Below are 18149 nucleotides of genomic sequence, written 5' to 3'. Positions count from 1 at the left end.
AAAAAAAAAAAAAAAAAAAGCCGCGATCGGCGGGGCAGTACAGCGGCAGGTCCTTTGCTCCCAGAGGGAGTGAGGGACCTGCCGCCCCCGAATTGCCTCAGGTGCTGCCCCTCTCCCTTGGCCGCCCCAAGCACCTGCTTGTTCAGCTGGTGCCTGGAGCCGGCCCTGCCTAGATCCCATCCCGCCTGGGGGGGGGGGGGGGGGGAAGGGGCCTTAGTGCCTGGGGCTTCCCCCCGTTTGCTGGGATAGTTCCTCGGCCGCAGGTTGTGTGTGTGCGTGGCTGTCTAGGCTGTTTGTGTGTGCGCCTTTAGGGTTGGGGAGGCGAGTGGGGTGTGTGGCTATGGAGTGTGTGTATAGCGTGTGTTGGTGTAGCCCTTTGGTGCTGTTTGAAATATTTTCCCACCCCTTGCTGCCTTCTCCTCTCCGGTATTTGAAGAGGGAGTTTCCCATGTAGCAGCAGATCATTAACTCTGTGGACACATTAATTTATTTCTTCATCCTGGGGTCAGAGCATCTCCCAGAATCTGAGAGTCCTCCTAATGCCCGTCAAAGGTAAAAGCAGCAGAATCAGAAACTAATATATCTAAAAGACTGAAGGTTGTTTTCTTGCTTTAGCTTTCCTGTCCTCAAAACCCTGGAGACATCTCTTCTGCTGGAAAGCCTTTCAGTAGTGCATGTGGTGCAGTATGAGTTTGCGTTAGGCCCTTAGCTTTATCTTGCTCTGTTTTTGTTAAAAAATCCAAAAGGTTTTTGATTCCCCTCAAAGATGTTACTTGTCAATCTCCCTGAATCCCATTTAAGGCTAGAGATTCAGCACATGCTTTCCTAGGAAATGCTCATTCACTTGCTGCATCGGGCCCTTAAAGTTGAGCGTGTGGGGCTTGATTCTGTAGTTCTGTGGACAGAAGTGTCATTCAAGTGTCAGTGAAAGTTTTGCCTGTATCTCCCAGCTGTAACAGAATAAGGCATTTTAAATAACTCTTGGGGCTCTGTTGTGCCTTTAGTTATTGTACTGAGTAGCCACGGGAAGCATCAACTATTTCACTTGTGTTTCAGAGCCCCCCCAATCCCTCCCTTTGCTCCCAGGGGCTAATCCAGAGATGGCCAACCTGTGGCTCCGGAGCCACATGTGGCTCTTCAGAAGTTAGTATGCAGCTCCTTGTATAGGCACCGACTCTGGGGCTGGAGCTACAGGCGCCAACTTTCCAATGTGCCGGGGGGTGCTCGCTGTCCAACCCCTGGCTCTGCCATAGGCCCTGTCCCCACTCCACCCCTTCCCGCCCCCTCCTCTGAGCCTGCAATGCCCTCGCTCCTCCCCCCCAGAGCCTCCTGCATGCCACAAAACAGCTGATCGGGAGGTGCTGATCGGTGGGGCTGCCGATGGGTGGGAGGTGCTGGGAGCAGCGGGGGGGGGGGGGGGGGGAAGGGGAGCTGATGGGAGGCTGCTGACTTATTACTGTGGCTCTTTAGCAACATCCATTGGCAAAGTCTGACTCCTGCTAAGGTTGACCATCCTGGGGCTAGTAAGTTGTTGCTGACCTATACCAATAGAGAATTGACAGTGCAGAAAACAAGGGATTTTTCTTTTAAACTTCCCTCTCCTAGGTATTTTTTTTTTAATTATTACAAATGCTTATTTCCTATTATTAAGTCAATTGCAGTTGAAGCCACTCAGCAACTTTTGGGAGCAGGGCCTAAATTCGGATCCAAATTCATTTTGTTAAACAAGTTTTGAAACCTTAAAACTGTCCAGTTAACTCCCTCTTTCCTTTCTCCCCCGAGCCTTTCTTAGGGCCAAATTCTAACCTTGGCTACCTGTAGGCAACTTCGGATGATGTTACTGAGAGCAGTGGACAAAATGTGAGGGCAGAATTTACCATTTTAAAATAGAAAAAACTATATATTTTCTTAAATGACTGTATTAACTGTTGAGCTGAGACCCTTCAGTCAGCCCATAGTGAATTTTACTGCCTAACTTCAAATCCCTAAATGTTTAATGCAAGATTGTCAGCATTTTCATTATAGAATGTTGACATGGTACTGATGGAGCACTGTAACTAAAGTACAGAAATGGAATGCAGTGTATTTTTTGTTTGGATGGTTGCATCATAAGTCTGTGTGGAAATTATTTCTTTATATTTCAGATGTTTCAGCTGCATCAAGCTGTCAGTTTCCCTGAATGGCAGAGAAAATAGTCCGTCTTAGTTGCACTTTCAGTCACACAGAATGAACTAAAAGTTCAAGTAACTTGTGCTCAGGTGTTACTGTTTCCTCATAGTTTACTCCAAATTTTTCCACTGGCATGCAGCTTCTCTCCCATGTCCTGCAGATTCCCACAGGCTGTTGGCCAGAGGCACAGGGTCAGCTATGGGGAGGCCCTATGCCCCCAGACTGCCTCTGTCTGTAGCTCTGCTTTGGCTTCCTATCAGCACGCTTTTGTCACAAGGCTTCCCCTGCAGGCATTTGGCCCTGAAAGGTCTCTCAGAAGCTTAAATATGCTGCCTAAAAATGTAGTAACTTTGGAGCAGATTCCTCTGAGATGTTGTCTTTTTACAGATGGAAATAAGGGAGTGTGCCTATTCTATCCTTGATGTACGAGTAAACTCACACTTCTATACTGCAGTAGAACAGAATGAGCCCTAAGATGGAACACAGACTTGGTTTACTCATTTATTACATTATACCCTTGCTGTCTGCATCCAGCTCCATTAAATCCACATAAAAATCTCTCTTTATAATGTGCAAATTCTTATTCTATGGAAAACAGCCTTGTCCTGTGCTTCAGGCACAACTATCCTTAAGAATGTGTCAGAATTTCCATTAGTAGTAGTTGTTTTCAGTGGTTAACAGCAGCACTATAAAATTTTGTTCTAGACTGAAACTTGTTCTCAATCTGGGAACAGTTTTTTAAAAACTCAACTCTATGTTGTAACAGGAGGAGAAAATTTCAAATGGTTTGATATTCTATAAGTAGATGAACTTTGTTAGGTCATTACATCATTTTATGAATGAGGGCCCACATTTTAAATCTTTAGGCACCGAATTCAAGAATTAGCCACATAAACAAACATGTCAGATTTCCAAAGGAGTTTAGCATGCACAGTTCTTGATTATTTTAGGCACTCGTGGTCAAAAATTTTGGATTGGACTTTTTAAAAGAAGTCCAAAATTGCCAGATAACTAACATCTTAAAATGTGACGTGTCTATTAATATTGGACTTCTCTGCAGCTATCCGGTGCCTTCTTCCCACTAAACTTGCCCCACACTCTTTTGATCCTCAGTTCTACTTACCCTTTATATCTGCTTCCTCTGCTACTGTTTCCATGCTACTGAGTGCCTGAAATCCAGGCACCATGCAGCCTTCCTTCTCTACACATTTGTTCTTACCTCCTTGAGTATGATCATTTTCCTGGTAAAACAGCACTGATCCTTTAGATCAACTCCTGCACCTTCAACCTTTCTGACTGTTATCTATCTCCTGACACCCTCCCTCTCTCTCTCTCCTTTCACTCTGAGCAGGATCCCACTAGTTTCGTCAAGGATAAAATTGATGCCATGCAGCAGAATTTTCACATTTTTCGCTCTGTGCCCTACCTCTATCCTATAAACGCTCTCCCTGCTCAACATATTTTTTCCTTCCATTTTTTTCTCTATATAATCTCTTTAAAATGTTCTTCACCTTTCCTTCGATTATAACCCTTGTTCATGCTTTAGTTATCTCCTTTCTATTCTCTTGCCTTGCTCTCCTCCAGTTTAGCCACAATATGAAGTATCATGGGGGAGGGAAGCCACTCAGATACTGTGGTGATAAGCACATCATATAAACAGAGAAAGCCAAAATGCTTCTGCTGCTGCAGAAACAATCTTCCTTTTCCACCATTTGGACATTCCGCTCGTATTCACATTTCTCACCCTCACTTCCAGTTGTGTACATACCCACACTTCTGCTTATCTTTGATATCATTTCCTCCTAGGGCCCTTCACTAACACAGGCCTTCTTCCTATCTATTGTATGTATTACAATAGCATCTTGGGGCTTCAACGGAGATCAGTCCCCTATTTTGCTAGGAACTGTACAAAAATGTAGTAAGAGGCAGTCCCTGCCCTGAAGTGCTTATAGTGTAAATAAACTAGAAAGAGTGGGGGAGAGAGTGTGTTACTGTCATTTTACAGATGGGGAACTGAGATGCAAAGAGACTAAGTGACTTGCCCAAGATCACACAGGAAAGGAAAGATCACTAAACCAGAAATTGAACCTGTAAGTCCTAGTCCAGTGTATTATCCACAAAAACATCCTCTACATTCCTCCCCATTCTCTGCAAGGAGCCTTTTTCTATATTGCTCCTTACAAATCTTCCTTTTTATACTGTGCCTCAAACCTACCCTTTGCTCTTTAAATCCCTTCTCAAAAATCAGTTATTCCAAGAAGCCTTTCTGTGATAAATCACCTGAGAAACAAATCTTCAAAAATATTTAATTAAAATCACTACATCTGAACTTTTGATCTTCATCTGCACAACTGCTGTATTGTACATCAGTCCTCTATTGTGTGTTTAATTTAGATTGTAAGCCCCAATGGAGTAGAGACCATGTCTTTATTGTACAGTGCCAAATGTGCTTTGTCAGTGCATAATGAAGATTGGCTATGGTCCAACTATGGTAAATCTAACCACATCCTTATTAATTTTAAATTAACAGTGATGGGTACAGAGAACTGAGGTATGAGGTATTGTAAATATTACACACTTTTAAAAATGGCCACAGCAAAAACGGTTAGAAAAAAGATAAACACTCAAAAAGAAAACCCATCACCAGTGGTACATGTGCCCCTGGGAAAAATTCTAAAGATCAACCGGGTGAACTTTACAGTATTTTAGACCTAATATAGAGGTCTCAAGTAAATAGCTAGTTTATTTGGAACCCCGTTAATGTTCCCAGGAGGTTTCTCTTGTTCACAAAGATTTCTTTCTTGGTTTTGTGCACTTTAAAATTCCATTCCTTTTTTACTCTTTAATTCAAAGAGCGATCTCATCCTCTCCTTCCCAGTGTGATCAGAGCACTGGGAATGCATGGGGCAGAATTAAGGCTGTGATTGCACTCCAATACAATGGGAATTTTGCTTGTTGATAAGGAGTGCAAGATTGAGCATGCAGGTCCTGATCTAAAGCCAATGAAAGACCTTCTCTTGACTTCAGTGACTTTGGATGATGCTCTTTGTCCTTACAGAACCTTTTCCTGCTCTTCCTCAGGTGTGACAATCTATCTCAAGAGTAGTGTTTATCAGGAAGAAGTAGATAGGCCGGCTACTGATTAAATGTTAACTCAGTTTCAGCCCATGGTGGATATTAAGAAGTTCTGCAGCGCCCACTTACCCTCCTGACATTCAATTCCATAGAAAGGCTGCCTTGTTCTCATACTTTAAATAGCCTACTGCTCAAGAGTTTGGTGCTCCAGTATCATGACATGGCAGTCTGTTTCCTTAAAAAAGCTGGCATGCTCATTTTTGAGATAGCTGAGGAAGCATTTTCATACAATAGAAATCAGTACTAATAAATGTGACACTGTTTAGGGTAGGACAAAAAGTGTTGCTCGCTCTATTTTACTGTTTTTGCTTAAGGTTACAAATCACCAATGATGAATGTATTGCTCACTAGTTTATTGCATTTGTTAGATGGAGGCTGAGGAAGAAGGGGAAAAAAAACCATCAGAAGTTGACTTTGAAAACTTACCTCCCAGATACCATAATGAATCCAACACAGACACCAAAATTGGTAATAAAACCATTCATACCCACCAGGAAATTGACAAGGTATGAAACAGTGCATATAACTATTTACCCTTGCTTGTACTGGCCTTGCAGAGTAAGAGCTTGTCACATGTTGAAAAATTTTAGAGAATCTAGAGTTGAGTTCATGAACGTCTTGTATATGATTTGCTTCTAGAATTAGCAGTTAGGTGGGGAAGTGGAAAATGGTTAATGTGGCAAAATGGTTTGTTTTGTTCCATTGCTATAGTGACTTTTCACACTGCATAGTAATGCCTGGAGAATACGGACTACAGATATGATACTTACTGTGGAATGTAAAAGAGTGATCACTGCTCAAGACTTGATTGATTAGCTTCTTTACTATAACATTCTGAAAAAGAATAGTGGGATTCATTATCCACTTTTACCAGCTGCAGTCACTATTGCAGGGCAGGAAATGAAAAATAAATAGGATTAACATTAGAGTAATACTGTACTAAACAGTAACAGAGGACTAAAATGGCATTCATATTCATCTGATTTATTGTTCCTGTTGCCATATTAGGTTACAGATAACAAAACTGGATCAACAATCTATTCTGAGACCGTTATTACATCTATAAAAGATGGAGAAAGCAAGAGGAATCATGTGAGTGAAGACCACATTTTTTTTTCTTTTAAAATTAAAGTCAACGTTTTTGTTTATCATCTAGAATAAAGCAGTTCAGTTTACAGCTCAGCCCAGCAGAACTTTTAAATATTAAAAACAAACCACTTAGATTTACACAAAAAGTAATACTTCAAAACACTCTTTAACTACTAGGAATTGCCAGTGTCAGGCTGACGCTTTTTTTTTGTATAGTTCCCTTCTGACTGAAGGATCCCAGAGAACCTTACAAACTAACTTGCTATCTTCATTCATGCAAACTCATACTGAAGTCTTATGGGAGTTTTGCCTGAGAAAGCACAAAAGCAGTGCTTAACTTGTGCCAGGGCTGAGCCTTGGCAGTTCATAGCCCCGACACCTCTGGGCTTGCTGCATCAGTTATGAATGTAAAAAAAATTGCTTGAGCCCCGGCACCTCTTTCATAACTAATTACTGCACAAAAGAGTCTGACGTATACGTTCTTCACTGCTGAAGTTCAGCCATCTGTGGGGTACAAAGAACATCAGAGTAGGTGGTTTCTTCACTGTGTTCTTTGGCTGCTGCATGATGTCATTCAGCCAGATATCCGAGCAACACTATCAGGCAGGCCAATGGCTAAGGATATTAAATTATAGTCCACTGCCTGAACTCCAGTATAAACTCCCAGTATCTTCTGTTCCTCACAACCTTCTGGTACCTAGCACCACAAGGTTTGAAGTGTAGCATACTGTGGAAGAAGAATTCTGATGTTGTGGGTTGGCATGATGGTGGGTATAAAGGTTTCGTTGGTATGAGCTGGGATGGGGGTATTGCCACATGCTGATTATGCAGATCATTCCAATGAGAGCTAATATTTCCTTGGTGCCACTCTACTCCATAGGTGTTCTGTCTGTGCCTCATACTTTACAGAAAACATCTTTAGAGAGTTTTAGAAAAAGTTATTGGTACTATTTATAGCCATCTTCTATTTTTCACATCTCTTGTTCAAATCTCTATTTATGGGCATCTCTGAAAAAGTGAGTTTTATGAGAGATTTAATAGTTAAATATAAAAACCAAACAAACAAAACTCTAGGTTTTTTTCAGGCAGTGGTGCAGAATATTGCTCATTCTGCACTTCAAGCTAGTGTAATACCAGAGATTGGGAAAATGGAATTTCAGTATTTTGGAGAGAGAGATAATTTTGTGGCTTTATTTTTTAAGAAGATGGTTGTTTGAAGCTGGTCAGTGTGGTGAAATGTAAGGAATAAACCTGGTAGAGAGCAATCAGGCCTCATTCCTTCAAGCATTATGCACATGTTTATTTTTACTACCACCAGGAATCCTATTGGATTTAATGGATAGAGAGCAGGTGAGACAGTCAGTGGTGCAAAATATGTAATTTATCACATGGTTCCAAAATTTACCTTGTTGAGAATTTGAAGTTTTAGATCAGAGACGTACTTTGTCAGGTAATCAAAGAATACCAATGATAGTCAAACACTGAAATGGTTGCAGAGCTAAAATTTACCTTGCTTTTCATAAATCTTCCACTTACTGTGCTTAGGTTACGACAGCTTTCTGGTTTCTGATATTGCTGCGATTTGTCTCTTTTCGCCCCTCCTGGCACCTTCTGTTGTTATCACATCTTTCACGTTTATTTTGCTTCTTTCTTGGAACAAGCTGCTGGTTCAATCCTGCTCAGGGAGCCTGTGTGGAATAATAATACTCCTTTGTGGTTTACTGCCCTTTATCCTATTATTGAACTCTAATTAAACTTGTTCTGTTAGCATCAGCATGAAAATTTCTCCACCAACTTTATTAAAATGGAGATGAAAGGGGATTTCTCGATAGCCATGTATGTTTGAGAAGTCTTGCTGCTAGCAAATATAATAAAATATTAATTATTGAAACAGTAATAACTTTATCTTGCATGAATATTTACAATTTATCCAGGACACTGATAACTGTATAAAGTACCTTCTATTTGTAGTTTAGAACCTTTAGTCTGGTCTGTGTTGGTATGATTGGAAAATAACTTTGCCTGGCAGCTCTTTGGTGTCCTAGCCAAAATGAATTGGTTGTCTCAGTCCACTCCCTAGGAGGGGATGTTAACGTTGCATAGATCACCCTCAGAACTGGAATCAGTTTAAACCCTAGAGGCAATCACCAGGGACACATTGAGGCATGTTGGCATGGGGCAGTATGGACTGGAATAACAGTGCATTGCCACTGCTTTGCTATCAGTAATTAGTTTCTTTTTTCTGGGCTGCCATCTTTGGGGAGAACCCTTTTTTTTAACCAGTGCTACAGCTGCTTGCAGGCAAACCAACACTTCCCTGAGTCTCTGGCTTATAAGTCTATCCTCCATTCCACAGTGGAAGATCACCCCACTGGCTCTTGGTGTACTGCTAAGGGAGATATAACAAAGCGCCATACTTGCACCGACCAATTTGCAGTCCTGCAGCACTGTAAAGCACCGGCTTGAAGTAGCTGAAGTTGCAGCACTGAGGGTAAGCTAGGCTTCTTGGTGGTGGTGGTGTTATGGCCAAGGGGATGGAGGGAAAACAAGGCTGAATACCATGGGGCTGGGAGAGCAGTGATGCTGACAATTGTATGAGGAAAGAAGTCAGGGTGAAAATTGTAATGGGTTAATGAAGTGAGGCTGAAGATAACATTGAAGGGATCAAGGCAGCAGAGAAGGCCCAAGGCCTGACATCACTAGGGTAAGGAGGAGACTAGAAAGAAGCAACTGGGGGAAAGAGGAGGAAGGTGCCTGCAGTGATTGAAAGTTGGCAGAGAGAGAAACTGAGTGTGGGTGCAAGGAACATGGGAATTCTTGGAATGGCTTATGGACCCTTTGTGCTAAAGGAACCACTCACTTGCAGATCTCAAATGACTACTGCTTGTCTGCTGGTAAACAGAAGAGGCATAATATTCTAATGCTGAATAGTGTCTGTCTAGATTAGGGCCAGATCCAACCCCACTGATTTAAGGCTTTAAACACTGTATAATCTGCGTACCAGGGAGATTTGTTTAAAAAAAAATGTGGAACACAGTTATGTACTTGTACCAGTGAAGGGGTTAATGTATATCTCTTATGTGCAGTGTAGTACTTAGATTACAAAATTAGTTTCATTCCCAACTTCCTGGCAAGCCATGTACCAAAGTAGAATGACAACCACATTGTAAGTCATGCAGCATTCCTGCTAATAAGGACACGTGTCGGTATGGAGTATTTCTTGGAACTAGTACTAGATTTTCCCCAGCAAGTTCACACCATAGACTTGAACTTCTTTCATTTGCTCTTCCTAGTACATAGTTTGCTAGACATTTGTTTAAAGTAGCTGGGTTTATAAGAAGAACTATTTGTAGTGTAATATATTTTAAAGCCCCAAAGCTGAAAACTTCAAAGATATATTTTTTTCCTCATGTTAATGACTCCTTCCCCCAATTAAGTCTCTCTCAGAGAAGAAGCTTTTTAGAGTCGCCATATGGCATATATAAAGGAAACATAAGTGGTGGTACAGTAGTGTCTTAAATTTTTCAAAATTGTTTTCAGATAATTTGTTTTTATTATCAGAATAGCCAAATTTTCTTTATTCCAGCTCATATTTTGGAATTTTCTTAGTTGGGTGAGGATAGTAATAACTACAATGAGGTTGTCTAACACTTTTGTATGTTACATTTTCTTGCAATTTTTTTAACTATATATTTTGACAAAGGAGATATTGGGGTTATTGTTACTTATGCAACACCATAAATACTTGATGCTTTAGGTCTACATGTATACAAAATGTTACTGTAAATATCTTAATTTAGATATGTTTTTATATGCAATCTCTCCGACTCTAAATCATGGGTTCTCAAACTGGGGGTCGGGACCCCTCAGGGGGTTGTGAGGTTATTACATGGGGGGGGGGGTCACGAGCTGTCAGCCTCCACCCCAAACCCCGCTTTGTCTCCAGCATTTATAATGGTGTTAAATATATTAAAAGTGTTTTTTAAGGTATAAGGTATAAAAGTGTTTAATAAACCTATGTGAAAGGGGTCACCAGTACAAAAGTTTGAGAACCACTGCTCTAAATATACTGTGTCAATTCTCGTGCCTACAATCAAGAAGGATGTTGATAAATTGGAGAGCGTTCAGAGAAGAGCCACAAGAATGATTAAAGGATTAGAAAACTTTCCTTATAGTAATAGAATAAAAGAGCTCTATCTATTTAGTTTAACAAAGAGAAGGTTAAAGGGTGATTTGATTATAGTCTAAAAATGTCTACATGGTGAACAAGTATTTAATAATGGACTTTTCAATCTAGCAGAGAGAGATGGCACAGTCCAGTGGCTAGAACTTGAAGCTAGACAAATTCAGACTGGAAATGAGGTATACATTTTTTAACAGTGAGAGTAATTAACCAGTGGAACAATTTAGCAAGGGTCATGGTGGATTCTCCATCATTTATAATTTTAAAATCCAGATTAGATGTTTTTCTAAAAGATAGGCTCTGGCCTGCGTTATACTGGAGGAGAGATGATCCCTTCAAGCCTTGGAATCTAAAAAAAGTTCTGTACAATAATGAGGTAGATATAGTGCTGGCAATCCAGTGACTGTGCAGGCAAACATTGGCCATTATGCACTCAACAATAGCTCACAAGCAGCAATGGATATTTTAACCTCTTTCATAGCAGAGCACACAATTCAGGTATTATTCCCCCACTTCCTTTTAAAAAGTGGAACACATTATTTTAACTTCTATTTGGAAAGTCAGTAAAGGTGGACAGAATAAAAATGCCTAGCTCTTTTCATCCATAGATCCTAAAATGCTTTACAAAGCAGGCAAGTATTATCCCCATATTACAGATGAGGGGAAACTGAGACAGAGAGGTGAAATGACTTGCCAAAGTCACCCATTAAGCCCATGCTGGAGGGAAATCTGGGGTGTGACAAGTCCTAGTGCAGTGCTTTATCCACTTAGCCACACTAGGGACTTCTCTTTAATGTCTTGTTTTAGCTGTGCAGTCATCACCACTAATATTGTGGCTAAAACAGTTTCTTAGGGCATAGTACAGCTCTCACTGAGCTCCAGGGTAGGCGGCCTTGATTCAGTCATGGAGAAGGTGCAAGGCATTTCCTTGGGATTAGTGATAGATTAAGAGACATTATTTTTCAGGTCACTAATCACTAGGGTACATCCTGCACCAAGATCATTACTGTTGCTATTAGTGAAACAAAACCACTTATTTTTATTTGCTGGAGTTGATTTGTAGTGTGTGTGTGTGTGTGTATATTATAATTAGAAATTTTTAGAAATTAATGGAGATATCCCATCTCCTAGAACTGGAAGGGACCTTGAAAGGTCATCGAGTCCAGCCCCCTGCCTTCACTAGCAGGACCAGGTACTGATTTTGCCCCAAATCCCCAAGTGGCCCCCTCAAGGATTGAATTCACAACCCTGGGTTTAGCAGGCCAATGCTCAAACCACTGAGCTATCCCTCCCCGTGCCTGCCTGCTGTAGGTAGGTACTGCCGGACCAGAAGGAAAGCTAACAAAGAGCAACAAAAATGAACAGTGGCTCGGAGGGATTGTCTTTTAAGGAACGATTAAAAGAGGGAAATTCTATAGCTTGGTCAAGGAACGCTTAATTGAGGACCATAAGTCTACAAGTATTTGAAATTTGTAAACATCAGAGAGGAATATGAGTTACTTAGGGTGGTACAAGGGGATAGAACTATTGTAGGAGTAATGGAATAAAATTAAGGAAAAAATTTAGGCTACATAGTAGGAAAAATAGCCTGCCAGTGAGATCTGTTAGACTGAGGAATAATTTCCTAAGGCAAGGGGTAGAAGTCCCATTGCTTAGATCCTTGAAATCTATTATGGACAAACACTAGAAAATGAGTTATTAGGGAACACTTTTGCACTGGCAGGGAGATGGACGGGGTGCTCTCTTAGGTCCTTTTTCATCCATAACACTTACTTCGAATGTAAGAGTCTACAATTAAGTGCTCATCAGGAGAGTTGGACTTGCTCCCCGTCCTGTTGGAGTAGGAATGGAATTTGGCCACCAAAACCCACAGCTGTCCTGAGATTATACGCCAGATGAACATGAATCACTTCACTCCAGTTGAAGATCTGATTCAACTTCTCAATTATAGGACCAGATATTTTGAATAATAAAGTGCCATTTTTAGCCACTTCTCTGCCCAGACTGTATCTGTACTTTTAGTATTCACTCAGCAGGATTAGCACGTTTCACCATAGAACAGCTCCCTTTTTCAAACTGAAGGGCATCAATGAAGAAAAGATAATCTTTTTATTATTATTATTTTTAAATACATCCGTCTTGGTCATTTTACAGCTCAGGTCTGCACCCCTTATTTGCACTGAGTAGACTCAATGAATTCTCTGAAAAGTTTGCCCTAATTCATTTGAATAACTGCCATGTTACATTTCAGAATACTCAGAAGTGTCTGTATCTGTGCTTGGCTTTTGTTTTGTTGCCAGTTCTTCTTTCTAATGAACCTCTCTGCTGTTTATCTAGGTATATCAAGCAATAGTAACCCCAAAAAACAGACTTATAAAACAATATGTGTATAAGCTCTATATTCTTCAAGTAGTGTTAAATGAAAACTTTTGAAAATTGGTTCTGAGATGACCTGGATTTCCTTCTAAATAATAGATTTTAGAGATAATAGATGCTCTTTTGTAACCAAATTTCTTTTATCCAAAAGGGTGACATCCTGTTGTTCAGTTTTGGGTAATGAACAAGCAGCTTATCTGGGGTGTATTTTTTTTTTTTATTGTGGTGGTAAAGTACCGAAAGGTAGTTGAAAAGGGCAGATAATAAAATTTGCTAGGATTCTTTGTTTTGTTTTGGGGCGGGAGGGAAGAGAATATATTCTAGGAAACGCATTCATTGGTTTATTGAAATGCTGTTAAGTTGGTATAAGTGTTTTTGGAGACTAATAAGAGAAAAGAAATGATTTCCTGGTAGCCTGTTTTGATAATATTAAAACAAACTCACAACTTGTTGATCACATTAGTCTAAACAGCTTTGAATATGGAAAATTAGGTATGTTGTTTCACAAAAGCTGAAGTTAATACTTGGAAGGAAATCTATGGAATGCTGAGACACAGCCTCCCTGTTTGCAAATGCAATTTATAGATTTTGATTAAAAACAAAAAAGATTATCATCATCCATCCTGCTCATTAGTGGTCCTTACGCAATAGCAAAATTTACAGTCAATACAGTGAACTCTTCATCTCAGCGATCAACTGCCCCACAACTTAAACGCTATGAAATAACTGCCATAACACAATAATAATTGCATCCTAACATCTCTCGGCCCGTGTAAGCCCGTGAAATTATGGGGAGTTTTTTCCATTGACGTTACTGGACTTTGGATCAAGCCTCGGGGAAAAAGTGGGGCCTCACAGCACCATGTCTATAACACATCCAGCCTATGGGAAGAATTGAATTCTAGAGTCATGGAGGTCTTCATAGAGAATATATGCACTCACATTTTGTGCCCACAGCCCTCCCCCAAATAAACTGCAGATACAAATCTGCAGTATTGCTAACCTCAAACATTCAAAAACCATGAGTCATGCCCAAAAAATCTTGAGACTACGGTAGCTTATAGTTGATTTTTGAAATAATAAATATTTGGATTATTTTTACCTTCCTCCTGGTTTGCGAGTATTTAGCATGGCCTTCTTTCACATTTTTGAGGGTTTTTTTTCTCTGCAATAATGGGGGATAGAAACTTACTTTTAAAAAAAACAAAAGCTGAAGTTCTCATGCAAATACCTGATTCCAGCAGATGGGACTTAAGAATGAGTTACAAGATAAAATTGTGAGAATTGATTACACTGAGTCTAATTGCTTGCACTGTTAACTGCCAAGTTTTTGCTTGCAATTTAATAATGGGTGCAGACAACTTACAGCTATGAAGTAAAAGGTAATGCTTTGGAAAATTTGGCCTTTAAGCAGACATTGCTTAATTGATTCTGTGGCATGCCCAATGCCACGATTTTTAAACTTGTATTTAGTGGCCTTTTGATATTTCTGCCACAATACGTTGGCACATTTCCTCTCTCCATCCTCCTACTTAGAGAAGCTTCTTCAAATAGGAACTGCTGAGGAGGTAAGTGCAGAAGAGAGCTCCAACTTTCTGGGAAATATTTAAATGACAGGGAGTATGGATTAAAAAAAAAACCTGTGGTTACCTTTTTGTGCTGTTTGGTGATGGTGGGTTTTTTTTTTTAAAGCCAAATGCTGGAGAGGATGTAGAAATAAGGACCTTTCTGCACATATGATGGGAATATTCTTAGATGATAGAATTTTGAAGGAATATAGTAACATTTAAGGTAACCCATGGTGATTCTGTTAGGTTATAGTCCAGAGCAGGACATTGATTTTCAAAGGACCCATTCATCACATTTTGGAAGAGGACAGGTTACTCCAGCATTAGTGGAATGGAGAAACAAGGTATGGAAGTCATTGCAATGGGGGGGGGGGGAAATGAATAGCCTTATATCAGAAACAAGCAGATTTCACAATGTATGGTTACCATTTTGGGAGTGTGAACAAAATATTTATACAGACAACCATATAATATCAACCAAACAAATGGACTTTTTAAAGGTGACTGATGCAGAGGAAGCAGAAGGATAGCAGGGCAAATGATTTCTGTGGATGCATATAACAGCTGGTTGTGATTTATAGCGGGTGAAAGAAAAGAAGAAGGGAACAATTTCTGGAAAAATCTCACTCCTGGAAGTTGGAGTATCAGTTCACATTTTAACAATTGTGTGTTGTAGGCCTGACATTCTAAAGTTGTCACTCTCTAGATCTGAGAGACCCTCTTGGTTCTTTGCAGATTAAATAAGGTGGAATTAGTAGGAGAAAGATGATTTACGATGAATAAGATTTCATACTTGTGTAGAAATCTGAATTTATTAGATTAAGGTTAATAAGTGTAAACATCTGTCTGTTTGATTCTTTTCAGTTTATTGGTGAAGAAAGTTTTAAAAAGTGTTGCCCTCTTGTAACCACAGACTGTTTCATTTCAAAACAGTGACCAAGCAATATTCAAATACAGTAGCTTCAGGACAAGAAATATATTTCATTGCATAATACCAGCAACTGGGAGATCATTAAAAAAGCTTAAAATGCCTTTTATTATAATTGGACATTATAGATATGGAAATGAAGAAAGCTACAATGGCAGCAGAAGTCCCGTTTTAAAATAAATAAGAGGTTGTGGCTCAGTTTAAAATTGTGCAATTTTTAACCATGCTCTTCACAATTTATTTTGCACTTTTAACCACCTCACCTGTACTCTGACCACTAGTCCATCAACAACTGGATCACTTCTAATATTCCAAATCTCAGAACAGCTTTTACATCCTGTCTGTTTCTTTAGTTATTTTTGTTTGCCCATCAGATGGTATCTGAGCACTGAAGAGAAGCCATTTTTAATAATAAAAGTAGTAGCCACAAAATTGTTTTCTCCTTACATCCAAAGGAGGAATTTTGTTTCAAAATTACTCTAAAGAGAAGGACAGGAGACCGTCATTCCTGGCATGAGATGGCTTTAAGGACCAGCATTTCACAAATAGAAGTAGGTAGAAAAAGAGTGTTCCATACCAGTGGAAAGCTAGGAATCCCCCTTCTCCTCTTCTGCTGGGAGACGGATTTTGTTTTTAGCCCTCAATGACAGATATAAATATTAAAACTGTGATATGATTTATAGAAAAGTTATTTTGGATCATTCTTAGAAGTTTCTAACATTAATTTCTTATTTGTCTCTTTCGGAGGCCTCCAGAGTTACCAATAAGCTCATAAATACTGACAGCCAGGATTTAAAGGCAGAGGGATATTAAAAACCCATAGAATGTGTAGACACTCTTGTGGTGGTGTTTTTTTTTTATTCTGGATTTGTGCAGCATCTAACAGAGTGGGTTTCTGGTCCAAGGAAAGAGCTCACAGATGCTATGGTAATACAAATAATAAATGTGGGGATTTTAGCCCAGTGTAAAAATGTTCTTTTCTATTTGTCAGCATTGGTACTCAGAATATCCCTTATCAGGGGGTAGCCGTGTTAGTCTGAAGTAAGGTTTTTTACCCACGAAAGCTTATGCCCAAATAAATCTGTTAGTCTTTAATTTGCCACTGGACTCCTTGTTGTTTTTCAGACTATTCCTGTAGATGGTGATGGGGGGGAGTTCTAACATCAAATGATAAACACACAGTGCTCTTCTCTTCTTGTTTTTTCACCCCACTAACCTTTCTCCCATCCCCCAAAACATTAATAGATTCCATGGCTAGAAGGGACCATTATGACCTAGTCTGACCTCCTGTATAACACAGGCCATAGAACTTTCCCAAAAATAATTCCTAGAGCAGATCTTTTAGCAAAACATCTGATCTTGATTTTAAAATTGTCAGTGATGGAGAATTCACCACAACCTTTGGTAAAATGATCCAATGGTTAATTACTTTGACCATTAAAATTGTACATGTTATTTCCAGTCTGAATTTGCCTCACTTCAACTTCTAGCCATTGGATCATGTTATAACTTTCTCTGCTAGATTGACGAGCTCATTATTAAATATTTGTTCACCATGTAGATATTTATAGACTCTAACCAAGTCACCCCCTAATATTCTCTTTTGCTCTTCTCTTATCTAAGTTGTATAGATTCAAAGAGCACAACCTATCACTATAAGGTATTTTTTCTAATCCCCTAATCATTCTTGTGGCTCTTCACTGAACCTCTCCAATGTATCAACGTCTTCCTTGAATTATGAGCAACAGAACTGGACACAGTATTCCAGCAGCAGTTGCAAGAGTGCCAAATATAGAGGTAAAATAACCTCTCTATTCCTATCTGAGATTTCCCTGTGTATGCATCCCAGGATCATATTAGCTCTTTGAGCCACAGTATTGCACTGAAAGCTCATGTTTAGCTCATTATCCACCATGGCCCCCAATTCTTTTTCAGAGTCACTGCTTCCCAGGATAGAGTTCCCCATCCTGTAAGTACACCTCTACCCCGATATAACGCAAATTCAAATATAACACGGTAAAGCAGTGCTCCGAGGGGAGGGGAGGTGGGGCAGCGCACTCTGGCAGATCAAAGCAAGTTCAATACAATGTGGTTTCACCTATAACGCGGTAAGATTTTTTGGCTCCTGAGGACAGCGTTATATCGGGGTAGAGGTGTATTGATGTTGTCCTTACTTCTGTATACAGATAACACTAGAAAGGACTGTAAGCTGCTTAGGGCAGGGACATTGTCTTGTTTTACACCTGTTAAGCACCATACACACTTGGCACAATATAACCTATGACAGAACAAAAGGGAAATTCTTTCACCTCTGACAGTGCTTCATTTTGGCTCTGCATCACAAAGCGTCAAACTACTCTGACAGAATATCTCAGTTGATATTATTCTCACATGGAGGCCATCAGATTCTCTGACTGTTTCAAGTCCCTAGAACAAGGAACTGGGCTCCTTGCCAGTTCTGGCACTGAAGTCTAGTTCTTGGGAGGTGCTGCGTTGTTGAGAGGCGCCATTTAAATTCCCAGACTAACATTCCCTTTCTCAGATTTCAGCTAGGATTGCTAGATGCCAGGTTTGGATCCAAGGAGCTTTCATCCCTTTAAGGGGCCAAATTCAGGTCAGGTGTAAATGGGTGCATGGTTGGTGAAGTCATTGTTTTTTGCATACACTTATACCAAGTCTGACTGAGGTCAAAACATCGTAT

The 18149-nt window shown here is 39.9% G+C and overlaps 1 protein-coding gene across 1 annotated transcript in view; it reads left to right on the top strand.

Moving 5' to 3' along the window:
* The window catches only part of DKK3 (dickkopf WNT signaling pathway inhibitor 3), a 54941-nt gene that overhangs the window by 359 nt on the left and 36433 nt on the right, over nucleotides 1-18149 (top strand). The window contains exons 2-3 of the mRNA XM_029911519.1: nucleotides 5673-5810; nucleotides 6313-6396. Of these exons, the coding sequence (XP_029767379.1) occupies nucleotides 5673-5810; nucleotides 6313-6396 (222 nt within the window). The remainder of the gene's footprint in view (nucleotides 1-5672; nucleotides 5811-6312; nucleotides 6397-18149) is intronic.

The sequence above is a fragment of the Terrapene carolina genome, unplaced genomic scaffold, assembly GCF_002925995.2.
Source record: "Terrapene carolina triunguis isolate 2854851 unplaced genomic scaffold, T_m_triunguis-2.0 Scaffold96, whole genome shotgun sequence".
NCBI classification, from domain to species: Eukaryota; Metazoa; Chordata; order Testudines; family Emydidae; genus Terrapene; species Terrapene triunguis.
Note: the sequence above shows the minus strand (reverse complement) of the source record. Positions and strands in the feature narration are given on the sequence as shown.